This window comes from Trachypithecus francoisi, unplaced genomic scaffold (assembly GCF_009764315.1).
Source record: "Trachypithecus francoisi isolate TF-2019V2 unplaced genomic scaffold, Tfra_2.0 Lachesis_group8, whole genome shotgun sequence".
NCBI lineage: Eukaryota > Metazoa > Chordata > Mammalia > Primates > Cercopithecidae > Trachypithecus > Trachypithecus francoisi.
This window is the reverse complement of record NW_022681473.1, coordinates 17,176,240-17,193,496: the sequence shown is the minus strand read 5'-3', so window position 1 is coordinate 17,193,496 and position 17,257 is coordinate 17,176,240. Positions and strand designations below refer to the sequence as shown.

Here is a 17,257-nt window from a genome sequence, read left to right as displayed (position 1 = left end):
TCCACAAAATACTAATTTGGAGGGATGTTAACAGGTATTACGGGGGAAAAAGGAGTTCTGTGGTCATGTTAGTCAGGGAGACAAAGAGTTAACAAAACTAAACAGGCTTTCTCTGCAAGTCCTCTTAGAGTGTTTAATATGTGGACTGTAATCTTCCAAAGGGAAGAGAGTACATTTGCAATTTGTTTTCCAAACATTTTAGCCCATGAACTCTTCCTTCCTGTTGTCTCCACCCCACTCCCCCAAGGAGAATTTTGCAGGACTAGGTTTCCTAGAACATCTGTTTGGCATTCAAGGCACTAGCCAACCTTTCTAAGACGTATTTTCTGCCACTCCCCAACTTGAACCCCTAAATCTAGTTGTGTTTATATTCTATGATATGTGTATTCCTCATCCCCATAATCTCTGCCTGGAACTCTCTCTCCCTTACACTCATCTTATCACTTGGAGTTCAATATCCTCCATTATCTTTTATGACCCCTCAGCCCTTGTGCCTCACTTGGAGTTTGTAATATACACTTGGCACCTCTCTCTATCCACCCTATCCTGCTAAAAATTTTTTGCAGTTGGAAGGTATCTTATTGTCCAGTGATTTTTAAATTGCGCTCTGTGGAATCCAGGGGTTCTACTGAGAAGCCTCAGGGCATTTCTGCTTCAAGGAGGGAAGGAGCAGAGGAGACAAGGTTCCCTGCTTCAATTAGTTTGTTTTAGATATGGGTTCTGGGTGTGATTTCCTGAAAAAAAAAAGAAAGAAAAGAAGAGAAGAGAAGAGAAGGAAAAGAAGAAGAGAAAAGAAGGACAGGAAAGGAAAGAAAGAAAGAGAGGAAGGAAGGAAGGAAGGAAGGAAGGAGAAAGAGAAAGAAAGAAAGAGAGAAAGAGAGAGAGAAAGAGAAGAAGAGAAGAGAAAAAAGAAAAGGAAAAAGAGAAGAGAACAGAAAGAGATGCCGGGCATGGTGGCTCATGCCTGTAATCCCAGCACTTTGGGAGGCTGAGGCGGGCCAATCACCTGAGGTCAGGAATCTGAGACCAGCCTGGCAAACATGGCGAAACCCTGACTCTACCAAAAAAACAAAAAAATTAGCCAGGCATGGCAGCATGCACCTGTAATCCCAGCTACTCAGGAGGCTGAGGCAGAAGAATTGCTTGAACCTGGGAGGAGAAGGTTGCAGTGAGCTGAGATCGCACCACTGACTCCGGCTTGGGAGACAGAGCAAGACTCAAAAAATGAAAAAGAGAGAGAGGAAGGAAGGAGAGCTTCCTCTTTTTCTTTTCTTTTTTTTTTTTTTGAGACGGAGTCTCGCTCTGTCACCCAGGCTGGAGTGCTGTGGCCGGATCTCAGCTCACTGCAAGCTCCGCCTCCCGGGTTCACGCCATTCTCCTGCCTCAGCCTCCCGGGTAGCTGGGACTACAGACGCCGCCACCTCGCCCGGCTAGTTTTTTGTAGTTTTTAGTAGAGATGGGGTTTCACCATGTTAGCCAGGATGGTCTCGATCTCCTGACCTCGTGATCCGCCCGTCTCGGCCTCCCAAAGTGCTGGGATTACAGGCTTGAGCCACCGCGCCTGGCCTTTTTTTTTTTTAATAGAGACAGCATCTCACTATGTTGCCTAGGCTAGTCTTGAAATCCTGGGTTCAAGCGACCCTCCCACCTCAGCCTCCCAAAGTGCTGGGATTACAGGTGTGAACCACTGCATTGGCTTTAGAAAAGTATTTTAATTTTTTTTTTTTTTTTTTTTTTTGAGATGGAGTCTCACTGTGTCACCCAGGCTGGAGTGCAGTGGCATGATCTCAGCTTACTGCAACCTCCACCTCCTGAGTTGAAGTGATTCTCCTACCTCAGCCTCCTGGATAGCTGGGATTACAGGCACGAGCTACCATGCTCGGCTAATTTTTTTTTTTGTATTTTTAGTAGAGATGGGGTTTCACTGTGTTGACCAGGATGGTCTCCATCTCCTGACCTCATGATCCATCCACCTTGGCCTCCCAAAGTGCTAGGATTACAGGGGTGAACCACCACACCTGGCCGATAATACAGATTTTTTTCTGTATGGTGGCTCATGCCTGTAATCCCAGCACTTTGGGAGGCCAAGGCAGGCGGATCATGAGGTCAGGAGATTGAGACCATCCTGGCTAACATGGTGAAACCCTGTCTCTACTAAAAAATAAAAAAAATTAGCCCAGCGTGGTGGTGGGCACTTGTAGTCCCAGCTACTTGGGAGGCTGAGGCAGGAGAATGGTGAACCTGGGAACTGGAGCTTGCAGTGAGCCAAGATCGTGCCACTGCACTCCAGCCTGGGCGACAGAGCAAGACTCCGTCTCAAAAAAAAAAAAAAAAAAAACTTAAAAAAATCCAGTCTAGGCCATGTGCGGCGCAGTGGCTCACACTTGTAATTCCAACACTTTGGGAGACCAAGATGGGCAGATCATGAGGTAAGGAGTTCGAGACCAGCCTGGCCTACATAGTGAAACTCCATCTCTACTAAAAATACAAAATTAGCCAAGCATGGTGGCGCATGTCTCTAATCTCAGCTACTCGGGAGGCTGAGGCAGGAGAACTGCTTGAACCCGGTAGGCAGAGGTTGCAGTGAGTGGAGATCGTGTCACTGCACTCCAACCTGGGTGACAGAGCAAGACTACGTCTTGAAAAAATAAATAAAAGGACTGGCGTGGTGGCCCACATCTGTAATCCCAGCACTTTGGGAGGCTGAGGCGGGTGGTCAGGAGTTCAAGACCAGCCTCGCCAAGATGGTGAAACCCTGTATCTACTAAAAATACAAAAATTAGCCAGGCATCATGGCAGGCGCCTGTAATCCCAGATCCTCAGGAGGCTGAGGCAGAGAACTGCTTGAACCCGGGAGGTGGAGGTTGCAGTGAGCTGAGATCGCGGCACTGCACTCTAGCCTGGGCGACAGAACAATACTCTCTCAAAAAAAAAAAAAGAAGAAGAAGAAAAAAATAAATAAAATAAATAAATAAATAAAAATTCAATCTACTTTCTTCTTCTGACAGCTACATTTTGTGGATTTATTTACGATGTGAAAAACCAGCTTCTACACCAGTGAAGATTACCTGTATATGCCTGTCACAAAGTTGTTCGTCAATTATAAAAACTTCTATATTGTTTTCATTAAGCTCTTTAATATCTTACAATTATTTGTGATTTCCTATTATATAACCTTTCCTGTGAAGACTCATGACATTAGCATTTTGCTTGTCCTTCAATCTCTTCTTCCAGGGCCAGCCACCACAGGATAGGTGATAGATAACTGTATATACTAAGAATTTCAACTTATGGTGGGGTGCGGTAGTTCACGCCTGTAATCCTAGCACTTTGGGAGGCTGGGGCAGGCGGATCACTTGAGATCAGGAGTTTGAGAACAGCCTAGCCAACACGGTGAAACCCTGTCTCTACTAAAAGTACAAAAAAAATTAGCTGGGCATGGTTGTGCATGCCTGTAATCTCAACTACTCGGGAGGCTGAGGCAGAAGAATTGCTTGAACCTGGGAGGCAGAGGTTGCAGTGAGCCAAGATTGCACCACTACACTCCAGCCTCGACAGAGTGAGACTCCATCTCAAAAAAAAAAAAAGGATACCACATTTTATTTATCTGTTGACTGGTTGATGGACACAGCAATTCTTTTTTATTTTATTGTTTAGTAGTGGCAGGGGTCTCCCTATGTTGCCCAGGCTGGTCTCAAACTCCTGGGCTCAAGCAATCTGCCCACGTTGGCCTCCCAAAGTGCGAGGATTACAGGCATGAGCCACTGTAGCTTAGCTGGCAGGACACAGCAATTCTTTTTTTTTTTTTTGAGATGGAGTTTTGCTCTTGTTGCCCAGGCTGGAGTGCAATGGCACGATCTCTGCTCGCTGCAACCTCTGCTTCCCAGGTTTAAGCGATTCTCTTGCCTCAGCCTCCCAAGTGACTGGCATTACAGGCATGCGCCACCACGTCTGGCTAATTTTTGTATTTTTAATAGAGATGGGGTTTCTCTATGTTGGTCAGGCTGGTCTCGAACTCCTGACCTCAGGTAATCTGCCTGCCTCGGCTCCCCAAAGTGCTGAGATTACAGGTGTGAGCCACTGTGCCTGGCCCCACAGCAATTCTTAAAACCACACTTTTCTAAATTCTTGAAGTCTAGGTTGCTGGGATTTACCAAAGATAATAAAGAGAGATACAAAATGCCAAATGAAACACTACCTATAGGAAGCAGTGAGGTCCCATGTCCCTAACTCAATGGAGAGAAAATTACATTATGTGCTTACCTTATCTGGTGCATTTTTGCTTAACATTAAAGGAAAGACTCGTTCATGAAGCCAGTACTTGCGATTGTTGTTATTACAGCCATACAGGAAGATATTATTCTTACGACTGTGGCCATGGAAATCACAATACAACAGAACCTCTCTTTCTTCAAGAAGTCTATTGAGGGGGCAAACAAAGGACTCAGTGGACACCCAAATGCATGCAAATTATTAAGGATCATTTGGTATCTCTTCCTTAAATACAGCTGCTGATACTTTCCCTCCTAAGAAAATCTCAACTCCAGTGGCCTTCAATGGACCCTATCTCCATTCTCAGCCATTGCAGAAAACATGTCATCAGCTTGCCTTGCCCGACAGAGGGACTTGAAATGGAGAGTTTCTTTTTTCCTTTTTGAGACAGGGTCTTGCTCTGTTGCTCAGGCTGCAGTGTAGTGGCCTGACCATGGCTCACTGTAGCCCTGACCGCCTGGGCTCAAGTCATCCACACACCTCAGCCTCCTAAGTAGTTGGGACTACAGGCACACACCAATACACCCAGCTATTTCTGTTTCTGCTTTTTTTTTTTTTTTTTTGTAGCGACAGGGTGATATAGGTTGGGTATTTGTCTCTGCCCAAATCTCATGTTGAATATAACCAGCAGTGTTGGAGGTGGGGTATAGCGAGAGGTATTTGGATAGTGGGGGTGGATCCCTCATGAGTGGCTTGGGCCATCCCTCTGGTGAAACTTGAGCTCTCACTCTGACTTTGCACAAGATCTGGTTGTTTAAAAATGTGTGACTCATGCCTGTAATCCCAGCACTTTGGGAGGCTGAGGCGGGCGGATCACGAGGTCAGGAGATGGAGACCATCCTGGCTAACATGGTGAAACCCTGTCGCAATTAAAAATACAAAAAATTAGCTGGGCGTGGTGGCAGGCACCTGTAGTCCCAGCTACTCGGGAGGCTGAGGCAGAAGAATGGCATGAACCTGGGAGGCAGAGCTTGCAGTGAGCCAAGATCACGCCACTGCACTCCAGCCTGGGTGACAGAGCAGCGAGGCTCCGTCTCAAAAAAAAAAAAAAAAGTGTAACACCAGCCAGGCGTGGTAGCCCACACCTGTAATCCCAGCACTTTGGGAGGCCGAGGCGGGTGGATCACCTGAAGTCAGAAGTTCGAGACCAGCGTGACCAAGATGGTGAAACCCCATCTCTATTAAAAATACAAAATTAGCTAGGTGTTGTGGTGCATGCCTGTAATGCCAGCTACTCGGGAGGCTGAGGCAGGAGAATCACTTGAACACAGGAGGCGGAGTTGCCGTAAGCCGAGATTGCACCATTGCACTCCAGCCTGGGCAACAAGAGTGAAACTTTATTTCAAAAAAAAAAAAATGAACTCTGTCTCAAAAAAAAAAAAAGTGTGGCACCTCCCCTACACTTATTCTCTCTCTCCTCCTGCTTTCGCCATGTGATGTGCCTGCTCCCTCTTTGCCTTCTGCCATAATTGTACGCTTCCTGAGGCCTCCCTAGAAGTTAAGCAGATGCTAGCACCATGCTTCTTGTAAAGCTGTAGAACTATGAGCCAATTAAACCTCTTTTCTTTATAAATTACCCAGTCTAAGGGCTTGCTTTCTTCCTTCCTTCCTTCCTTCCTCCTTTCCTTTCCTTTCCTTTTCTTTCCTTCTTTTTCTTTCTTTCTCTCTCTCTCTCTCTTTCTTTTCTTTCTTCTTTTCTTCCTTTCTTCCTTTCTCCCTTTCTTTCTTTCTCTCTTTCTCTCTTTCTTTCTTTCTTTCTTTTTGTTGAGACAGTCTCACTTTGTCACTTAGGCTGGAGTGCAATGGTGTGATCTTGGCTCACTGCAACCACTGCCTCCCAGGTTCAAGCAATTCTACTGCTTCAGCCTCCTGAGTAGCTGGGATTATAGGCATGCACCACCATGCCAGGCTAATTTTTGTATTTTTAGTAGAGATGGAGTTTCTCTCTTTTTTTTTTTTTTGAGATAGAGTTTCACTCTTGTTGCCCAGGCTGGAGTGCAATGGCGCAATCTCGGCTTACTGGGCATCTGGGGAGTTTCACCATGTTGGTTAGGCAGGTCTCAAACTCCTGACCTCAAGTGATCTGCCTGCCTCAGCCTCCCAAAGCGCTGGGATTACAGACATGAGCCACCACGCCCAGCCAGGTATTTCTTTATAGCATGCAAGTACAACCTAATACACAGGGTCTTACTAAGTTGCCCAGGCTGGTCTCCAACTCCTGGTCTCAAGTGATCCTCCTACCTCAGCCTCTCAAGGTGCTGGGATTATAGGCATGAGTCACTGTGCCTGACCAGAAATGGAAAAGTTCTGATGTGAAAAGAGGTGGTGGGTAGCCTTGTGTAAGCTGACAAGTGCAAAAAAGCCTATTGAGAAAAAGGCCACCACGGTGCAGACCTGTGAAGAAACAGAGTGAGCAGTTGCAGGAAAGAAAAAGAACCAAAGAAAACCTTGATTCCTGACTTTCGAGGGCTGGTTCCTACAAGGCTCAGCTTGTCTTTGTCTCATGATCACCCAGGACACCTATTCCAGCTTTCCAAACATGTTCACTTTCCCCATGATGAGTATAATAACAACAATGCTACACATTTATAATGTGCCGGGTATTACAGCAAATATATCACGTGATTATCTCAATCCTCACAGTAACCGCCCAGGGCAGGTATTATTATCCCCATTTTACAGATGAGAAAGCTGAAGCTCAGACACATTATATTACTTAGCCAAGGTCACAGAACCAGCCAACAGTAAAAACAGGTCTCAAACTCAGGCCTGTCTGACTCTGAAACATGTGCTCTTAGTTATGCCTGCCATGGTGCCACCTCAGCTCACTGCAACCTCTGCCTCCCAGGTTCAAGTGATTCTCCTGACTCGGCCACCCGAGTAGCTGGGATTACAGGCACCCACTACCATGCTCAGCTAATTTTTCTATTTTTAGTAGAGATGGGGTTTCACCATGTTGGCCAGGCTGGTCTCAAACTCCTGACCTCAGGTGATCTGCCTGCCTCAGCCTCCCAAAGTGCTGGGATTACAGGTGTGAGCCACTGAGCCTGGCCCACATATTCTTATATGCTGTATTTTCATTTCCAATGGGATGAAAATTCCTTTAAGGTGGGTGCTATTACATTATAACCTTTAAGGCGTGCTATACAGGCTTGAAAACTGCTGACTGATGTCGTGATTCTTTCTTTGTGATAGGCAATATAAGATCGCAAAAGGAATTTAGACTCTGGAACCAGAGAGAGAGCCTCTATTAAATATCTACTCTGTCACTTAATAGCTTTATGACCTTAGGCCAGTTACTTAACCTATCCAGTTTTCTATTTTTTTTTTGAGATGGAGTCTCACTCTGCCACCCAGGCTGGAGTGCTGTGGCATGATCTCGGCTCACTGCAACCTCTACCTCCCTGGTTCAAGCGATTCTCTTGCCTCAGCCTCTTGAGTAGCTGGGATTACAGGCATCCACCAGCATGCCTGGCTAATTTTTGTATTTTTAGTAGAGACTGGGTTTTGCCATGTTGGCCAGGTTGGTCTTGAACTCCTGACCCCACGTGATCTGCCCACCTCAGCCTCCTAAAATGCTGGGATTACAGCTGTGAGCCACCATGCCTGGCCTTGGTTCTCAATTTCTGTATCACACAACATGAGATATTGATTGTGCCTACCTCATAATGTTAATGTGAAGATTAAATGAGTCATGTGTATAACGCATCTAGCATACAGCTTGCCACTTCATGCATACACATTTACTAATTGTTAGCTACTATTATTCTGATACAAGTCTCATCATGAAGACCTATGAACTCCCCTAAACTCTGACCTTTTCCTTTCAGTTATTTCATTTACAAGTGAAATGACTCTGATGAAATGCTGCATGTTCAGTTTCAACCCAAAGATAAGACACGATTTAAAAGTCTGAAAATTAACAAAGTCACTTGGCCGCAAAGAGACTGGTAAGGGCTCTGTCTCCAAAGTCATATTCAATTCCTTTAACAACAAAAGAGACCTCATACCCCATCAGGTAGGGATATCTGGTGCTAGTACTCATAGTCATAGCAGTCACAGAAAGATCAACAGATAAAAAGTCTCACCTTTTGATCATGTTCCTGGTGTACCAAATACAAGGGAAAGACTCCTTCAGAATGGTTTTATAATGCCTGTTCAAATCCCTTCCAGCCAAGGAACACCGATAATTCCCCACAATCACACCATCTGGATTTAACATGGGCAGCACCTTGAAGACAAAAATATCTCTGAGGAGCTGGGCATCTGCGGAGTTGCTAAGGATGAAATCCAAAAAGCCTTTCATAACCCAGGAGCCATTACTTTCCCCAGGGTGGACTCTGGCACTCAAGACCACAGCTTTCTTTGCAGCTGCCTCTTCAGGGGTCTGGGATGGGTTGGTGATGGTGAGCAAGTAAACAGTATTTCCTGCTAGGCTTCTGCATAAAGTTTGGAGCTTGCAGAACTGAGACTGGATGGGGTTGTTAGCCACTGACAGGAGGTAGCATTGCAAATCAGTGTATGTATATGGGTAGAAGTGTGCAAAGAAGCAAGTGTCCTGGTCATATGGAAACTGAATGGTCCATGTGAGACAGTAGAAGGGCTGCTGCCCATCATTCGTGTTGTTCTTGTAGTACTTGATTTCATTTCCTTCTCTCCTCCAGCCAATATTGCGCGTGTTGGCATCCATTTGGGAGTACAAGAGTGGCTTCATTCCTACAGTATAAAGACTCTTGGGTTTTAGCAAGTTGACAATGGTGAAGCGATAGGTGGCATCTTTTCTGGTGTTCTGAACACGAAAATAAAACCACTGAGTGTGTTTGTTAGTGTAGAGGTCAGTTCGCAAGGTGAGTTCATACTCATAGGTGTCTCTGTAATGGAGAAAATAGAACATCTCTGTAACCTTACACCCTGCCTTAAAAAACAAATTGGGAAAATGTTGTTTTCTCCTGGTAAAAACAGGTCTTATTACAACAGACAAACCTGCTAGCTTAATCATTTATTCTCTGTAATCCCAGCACTTTGGGAGGCTGAGGCGGGCAGATCACCTGAGGTCAGGAGTTCAAGACCAGCCTGGCCAACATGGTGAAACCCCGTCTTTACTAAATGTACCAAAAAAAAAAAAGAAAGAAAAAAAAATTAGCCAGGCATAGTGGCAGGTGCCTGTAATCCCAGCTACTCGGGAGGCTGAAGCAAGAGAATCACCTGAACCCACGAGGTGCAGGTTGCAGTGAGCCAAGATTGCGCCATTGCTCTCCAGCCTGGGCAACAGAGCAAGACTCCATCTTGAGAAAAACAAAACAAAACAAAACAAAAAATAAGGAAGTATATCTGCAGTACTGCCATAGAAAAACACCTGAAATTTATGAAGTGGAAAAAAAATTGCCAATTTGCAAAACAATATGTACGTACACCATAAACCAATTTTTATTTTAATAATATATAAATGGCTGGATGCAGTGGCTCACGCCTGTAATCCCAGCACTTAGGGAGGCCGAGACGGGCAGATCACGAGGTCAGGAGATCAAAACCATCCTGGCTAACATGGTGAAACCCCATCTCTACTAAAAATACAAACAAATTAGCCGGGCATGGTGGCAGGCGTCTGTAGCCCTAGCTACTCAGGAAGCTGAAGTAGGAGAATGGCGTGAACCTGGGAGGCAGAGCTTGCAGTGAGCCAAGACTGCGCCACTGCACTAGAGCCTGGGCGACAGAGTGAGACTCCATCTCAAATTTATGTATATTACACGTACACACACAGAAAAAAATTAAGGCATATACACAAACTTAATATTTGCTTCATCTAGGAAGTATAACTATAGGAATTTTTTTTTTTTTTTTTTTGAGATGGAGTCTTGCTCTGTCGCCCAGGCTGGAGTGCAGTGGCCGGATCTCAGCTCACTGCAAGCTCCGCCTCCCGGGTTTACGCCATTCTCCTGCCTCAGGCTCCCGAGTAGCTGGGACTACAGGTGCCCGCCACCTCGCCCAGCTAGTTTTTTGTATTTTTGAGTAGAGACGGGGTTTCACCGTGTTAGCCAGGATGGTCTTGATCTCCTGACCTAGTGATCCGCCTGTCTCAGCCTCCCAAAGTGCTGGGATTAAAGGCTTGAGCCGAGGAATTTTTATGTTACATATTTTTACTAATACAAATTTTAGGTGAGCTCTAATTTCTTCTATAAGCAAAGTAAACAATTTAGAAAATTTTTTTTGGGGGAAAAACATGAGTAATAATTACTCCATTTTTCTTCATCCCCATAACCATTTCCCTTCATCCCCATAACCATTTCCCATCACCTTTCTTTTTTGCAAATATTTCTGATTCCTAATATAATTCCTGAAGACACCTTTTAGTCACTCCAGTTATCATCCCTTTGGGAAATTGTTACTCACACTCTGACAGCTTTTTGCAGATTCCCACTCTCAAACCTTGATTCAAACAGTAGAGTATTATCTTCTGGTCCTTGCAACTTGACAGCAAGTTCCTTGATAATTCCTTGTTTGCCTCCCACTCTGGAACTGGTGAAATAGGAACCTTCTGTAGGCACTGCAGAGAAAAGAGACATATTTAGGTTAGGTTCTACTGAGAATCCGCTCATTCAGCAAATACTTACTGAGCCCCTCTAAGTGGTCAACACTATTCTAGACCAACAACAATGAAATTTCTAATTTTCAACTATCTTTGCAAAGACTTTTAATCTTCTTTTTTTTTTTTTTGAGACAGAGTCTCACTCTGTCACCCAGAGTGGAGTGCAGTGGTGCAATCTCGGCTCACTGTAAGCTCCGCCTACCGGGTTGATGCCATTCTCCTGCCTCAGCCTCCCAAGCAGCTGGGACTACACGCGTCCACCACCACGCCTGGCTAATTTTTTGTATTTTTAGTAGAGACGGGGTTTCACCGTGTTAGCAAGGGCGGTCTCCATCTCCTGACCTCGTGATCCACCCACCTCGGCCTCCCAAAGTGTTGGCATTACAGGCGTGAGCCACTGCACCTGGCTGTTGAACATCAATTTTGTTTTTAAATGAATTATGCTTTTGGTGTCATATCCAGAATCCACTGCCACATCCAAGGTCATGAAGATTTATTCCTGTGTTTTCTTTGTTTGAGACAGGGTCTCACTCTATCACCCAGGCTGGAGTGCAGTGGCATGAATCACAGTTCACTGCAGCCTCTACTTTTCGTCCTCAAGTGATCCTCCCACCTCAGCCTCCTGAGTAGCTGGGACCACAGGAATGCGCCACCACACCCAACTAATTGTTTAATTTTTTTGTAGATGAGGTCTCACTATGTCACCCAGGCTGTTCTTGAGCTCCAGGGCCCAAGCGATCCTCCTTCTTCAGTCTCCCAAACTGCTGAGTTTACAGGTATGAGCCATTGCATCCCGCAGATCCCTGTTTCTTTCTTTCCTCCCTCCCTCTCTCCCTCCCTTCTTTCCTTCCTTCCTTTTTTTGACAGGGTCTTGCTCTGTCACCCAGGCTGGAGTGCAGTGGCACAATCATATCTCATGGCAGCCTCAAACATCTGAGTTCAAGTGAACCTCCTGCCTCAGCCTCCTGAGTAGCCTGGACTACAGGCGTGTACCACCCTGCCCGGCTCCTTTAAGATTTTTATAGTTTCATACTTATCTATAGGCCATGGATCCATTTTGGATTAAGTTTTAAACATGGTATGAAGTAGGGATTCAATTTCATTCTTTTGAGTGTGGCTATACAGTCATCTCAACACCATTTGTTAACAGAGACCATTCTTTCCCCACTGAACAGTCTTAGCACCCTTCTCAAAAATGAATTTACCAAAAATACATGAGTTTATTTTGGGACTCTCAGTTCTATTTTAGTGATCTATATGCCTACCCTGTGTCAGGATTATACTGTTTTGATTACTGTAGGTTCACAGTGTTTTGAAATCAAGAAATGTGAGTCTTCCAATTTTGTACTTCTTTTTCTGTATTGGCTATTCAGGGCCCTTTACAATTCCAAATAAATTTGAGGATTATCTTTTCAATTTCTGCATAAAAGCCCTTTGAAGTTTCCAGATCCTAGAGGGAATGTGTTCAGTCTTTCCCCACTGAATATGTTGTTCTTGTCATGTGTGGGTCACCAAGTGTCTTCTCCGTTCCATTGTATCAGTGGTCAGCCAGTGACCTGACAGAGATTTCTTAAACAACCAGGGCTTGGTGAGGTGTAATGGCTCATGCCTGTAATCCCAGCACTTTGGGAGGCTGAGGCAAGAGCACTGCTTGGGCTCCGAAGTTTGAGACGAGCCTGGGCAACGTGGCAAAATGTTGTGTGATATACCCTGTACAAAAAATAAAAAAGTTAGCTGGGTGGTGGTGTGCACCTGTAGCCCCAGCTACTCGGGAGGCTGAGGTGGCAGGATTGCTTAAGCTGAGAGGTAGAGGCTGCAGTGATCTGTGATTTTTCCACTGCACTCCAGCTTGGGTGACAAAGTGAGATCCTGTCATTCATTCACTCACTCATTCCCAAGCCAAAAAGAGAGAGAGAGAGAAAAAAAAAAAAAGCACAAAACTTTCCTAGTCTGGGCAGACTGGCTTTGAGGTGAGGCTCTCCTCAACACTAAGTCAGGCTGCTAAAAACTCGATGTTAGCCTTCATCTTTAGTTGCAGAAAGCCCAACCACCAACCAGAGATGCAAGCCTAGCATCCTCTCAGGTTTTTTCTGAACATGAATCCAGCCCAAGCCATGTATACTGCATTCTCCAGTATATGTGGAGGCCCTTCCAAGTGCTCATCTCCCCAAGAATCTTTCTCCTCAGCTTCTTTCCCAGGCTTTTGGGCCTATCTGCTCCTTGACTATTTGCTATCCCTTGCCCCAGGTGGCTATGAGCAGGTATGTCTTTAAATACTTTTGATAGATGCAGATGGCACCTGGAAAAACTGCTTTAGCCTGACGGGGGCAGTAACAAAAGTCAGTCTTTCCTTTGGCTCCTCAAGGAATTGTGAGAAAGATAAAAAACAGTCACAACCAGTTTGAGAATAAGGTCTACATTGTCCTCCTCCCCTCTTCCACTTCCAACACCAGCATTCCACATCAGGATCGCGGGCTGCTATCTTCATGACCTCTGCTAGGCAGGGGAATGGGGAATAGCAAGTGGGTAAACAAAAATGGCACAACAGGCCGGGTGTGGTGGCTCATGACTGTAATCCCAGCACTTTGGGAGGCTGAGGCAGGTGGATCACTTGAAGTCAGGAATTCAAGACCAGCCTGACCAACATGGTGAAACCTTGTCTCTACCAAAAAGATAAAAAAATTAGCCAGGTGTTGTGGTGGGTGCCTGTAATCCCAGCTACTCAGGAGGCTGAGGCAGGAGAATTGCTTCAGCCCGGGAGGCAGAGGTTGCAGTGAGCCGAGACTGTGCCACTGCACTCCAGCTTGAGCAACAGACCAAGACTCTGTCTCAAAAAAAAAAAAAAAAAACACAAAACCAAAAAAACAAAACCAAAAATGCCACAACAAAGGCTGGGCATGGTGGTTCACACCTGTAATCCCAGCACTTTGGGAGGCTGAGGTGGGTGGATCACCTGAGGTCAGGAGTTTGAGACCAGCCTGGCCGATATGGTGAAACGCTGTCTCTCTACTAAAAATGCAAAAATTAGCCAGGTGTGATGGTAGGCACCTGTAATTCTAGCTACTTGGGAGGCTGAGGCAGGAGAATCGCTTGAACCTGGGAAGCAGAGATTGCAGTGAGCTGAATGAAACATACCACTGCACTCCAGCCTGGGTGATGAGAGTGAAACTCTGTCTCAAAAAAAAAAAAAAAAAAGTCGAGGGGAACGGGACCTGTAATCCTTGCACTTTGGGAGGTTGAAGTGAGCAGATTGCTTGAGCACAGGAGTTTGAGACTGGGGAATGGCGAAACCCTGTCTCTACTAATCATACAAAAAATTAGCTGGGCAGGGTGGTACATGCCTGTAGCCCCAGCTACTCAGGAGGCTAAGGTTGGACAATTCACTTGAGCCTGTGAGGTGGAAGATACAATGAGCCATGTTCATCTCACTGCACTCCAGCCTAGGCGACAGAGGAAGATTCTAAAATTTTTTTAAATGAGTTGGGAAACATTTTTTCCTCTTGTTTTCAGAGTTGGTGAAATATTGGTATTATTTCATCTTTAAATGTTTGACAGAATTCAAACAAACCAGCCAGGTGCGGTGGGTCACGCCTGTAATCTTAGCACTGTGGGAGGCGGAGACAGGTGGATCACTTGAGGCTGGAAGTTTGAGACCAGCCTGACCAATATGGTGAAACTCCGTCTGTACTAAAAATACGAAAAAAAAAAAAAAATAGCTGGGGCATGGCGGTGCACACCTGTAATCCCAGCTACTCTGGAGGCTGAGGAACAAAAATCGCTTGAACCCAGAAGGTGGAGGTTACAGTGAGCCGAGATCCTACCATGAATCCCAGCCTGGGTGACAGAGTAAGTGAGACTCTGTCTCAAAAAAAAAAAAAAAGAATTCAAACAAACCTTGTCAAGTAAGTCATTTGAGCCTGGGTCTTTTTTTTTTTTTTTTTTTTTGAGACGGTGTCTTGCTCTGTTGCCCAGGCTGGAGTGCAGTGGTGCGATCTCAGCTGACTGCAACCTCCACCTCCCTGGTTCAAGCAATTCTCCTGCCTCAGCCTCCCGAGTAGCTGGGACTACAGGTGCACACCACCATACCAGGATACTTTCTTTGTATTTTTGGTAGAGAGACAGGGTTTCACCACGTAGGCCAGGCTGGTCTCAAACTCTAGACCTCAGCTGATCCACCTGCCTCAGCCTCCCAAAGTGCTGGGATTAGAGGCCTGAGCTACCAGGTCCCAGGTGGGCCTGGGTTTTCTTCCTGGAAAGATCTCTAATCATTATTTTTTTGTTATAATGTATTTAAACCTTTTATTTCTTCCTTGAGCCAGTTTTGGTAACTTTCTAGCAATTTGTCCTGTTTATCTAAATCGTCTAATTTGTCATAAAGTTGTTAATAGTTTTACCTTGTAACTTTTTTGATTTGTACTGGTTTGGTCCTTATGTTACCTTTTTCATTCCTGATTTTGATAATTTGTGCCTCTTTTCCTTTTTTTTTTGGTTTAGCAAATGTTTCAATTTTGTTGATGTTCCCAACAACCAACTTTTGGTTTGCTTTTCTCCATCAGTTTTCTGTCTTCAATGCTTTCTGTTTTTGTTGTTGTTGTTGTTTTTTGAGACGGAGTCTCGCTCTATCGCCCAGGCTGGAGTGCAGTGGCCGGATCTCAGCTCACTGCAAGCTCCGCCTCCCAGGTTTACGCCATTCTCCTGCCTCAGCCTCCCGAGTAGCTGGGACTACAGGCGCCTGCCACCTCGCCCAGCTAGTTTTTTGTATTTTTTTAGTAGAGACGGGGTTTCATGGTGTTAGCCAGGATGGTCTCGATCTCCTGACCTCGTGATCCACCCGTCTCGGCCTCCCAAAGTGCTGGGATTACAGGCTTGAGCCACCGCGCCCGGCCTGTTTTTTTTTTTTTTGAGATAGAGTCTCACTTTGTCACCCAGGCTGAGTATAGTGGCACAATCTTGGCTCACTGCAACCTCTGCCTCCCTGGTTCATGCGATTCCTCTGCCTCAGCCTCCTAACTAGCTGGGATTACAGGGGCACACCACCACGCCCAACTAATTTTTGTATTTTTAGTAGAAACAGGGTTTCATCATGTTGGTCAAGCTGGTCTCAAACTCCTGACCTCAAGTGATCCAACCACCTCAGCCTCCCAAAGTGCTAGGATTACAGGTATGAGGCACCACACCCAGCCTCTTATGATGATGATGATTATTTTTTGAGATGGAGTCTCGGTCTGTCGCCCAGGCTGGAGTGCTGTGGCACCATCTTGGCTCACTGCAACCTCCACCTCCCAAGGTACAAGGGATTCTCCTGCCTCAGCCTCCTGAATAGCTGGAGCTACAGGCGCCTGCACCATGCCCAGCTACTTTTTCGTATTTTTAGTAGAGATGGGGTTTCACCATGTTAGCCACGATGGTCTCGATCTCCTGACCTTGTGGTCCACCCACCTTAGCCTCCCAAAGTGCTGGGATTACAGGCATGAGCCACCGCGCCCAGCCTACCTTCTTCTTCTTTTCTTTTTTTTTTTTTTTTTTTGAGATGGAGTTTCACTCTTGTTGCCCAGGCTGGAGTGCAGTGGTGCTATCATGGCTCACTGCAACCTCCACCTCCTAGGTTTTTTTTTTTTTTTTTTTTTTTTTTTTTGAGGCGGAGTCTCGCTCTGTCGCCCGGACTGGAGTGCAGTGGCCGGATCTCAGCTCACTGCAAGCTCCGCCTCCTGGGTTTACGCCATTCTCCTGCCTCAGCCTCCCGAGTAGCTGGGACTACAGGCACCCGCCACCTCGCCCGGCTAGTTTTTGTATTTTTAGTAGAGACGGGGTTTCACCGTGTTAGCCAGGATGGTCTCGATCTCCTGACCTCGTGATCCGCCCGTCTCGGCCTCCCAAAGTGCTGGGATTACAGGCTTGAGCCACCGCGCCCGGCCCACCTCCTAGGTTTAAATGATTCTCCTGCCTCAGCCTCCTGAGTAGCTGGGTTTACAGGCGCCTGCCACCATGACTGGCTAATTTATTGTATTTTAGTAGAGACAGAGGTTCACCATGTTGGCCAGGCTGGTCTCGAACTGCTGACCTCAGGTGATCGGCCCATCTTGGCCTCCCAAAGTGCTGGGATTACAGGTATGAGCCACCACGCCCGGCCTACATACTTTTTTTTTTTTTTTTTTGGGACAGAGTTTCAATCTTCTTGCCCAGGCTGGAGTGCATGGCACAATCTTGGCTCACCACAACCTCTGCTTCCCAGGTTCAAGAGATTCTCCTGCCTTAGCCTCCCAAGTATGTGGGATTGCAGGCATGTACCGCCACACCAGGCTAATTTTGTTTTTTATTTTTTATTTATTTTTTTTGAGATGGAGTCTCGCTCTGTCGCCCGGGCTGGAGTGCAGTGGCCGGTTCTCAGCTCACTGCAAG

The 17,257-nt window shown here is 45.9% G+C and overlaps 1 protein-coding gene across 4 annotated transcripts in view; it reads right to left on the bottom strand.

Annotated features, from left to right (window-relative positions):
* Positions 1-17,257, bottom strand: part of AGBL2 (ATP/GTP binding protein like 2) — a 76,668-nt gene that overhangs the window by 42,886 nt on the left and 16,525 nt on the right. For all 4 annotated transcript variants that reach the window (XM_033207984.1, XM_033207983.1, XM_033207985.1 and 1 more), the window contains exons 8-10: positions 10,663-10,816; positions 8,361-9,143; positions 4,264-4,420 (exon numbers count right to left, since the gene is read on the bottom strand). In XM_033207984.1, coding sequence (XP_033063875.1) covers positions 4,264-4,420; positions 8,361-9,143; positions 10,663-10,816 — 1,094 coding nt within the window. The remainder of the gene's footprint in view (positions 1-4,263; positions 4,421-8,360; positions 9,144-10,662; positions 10,817-17,257) is intronic.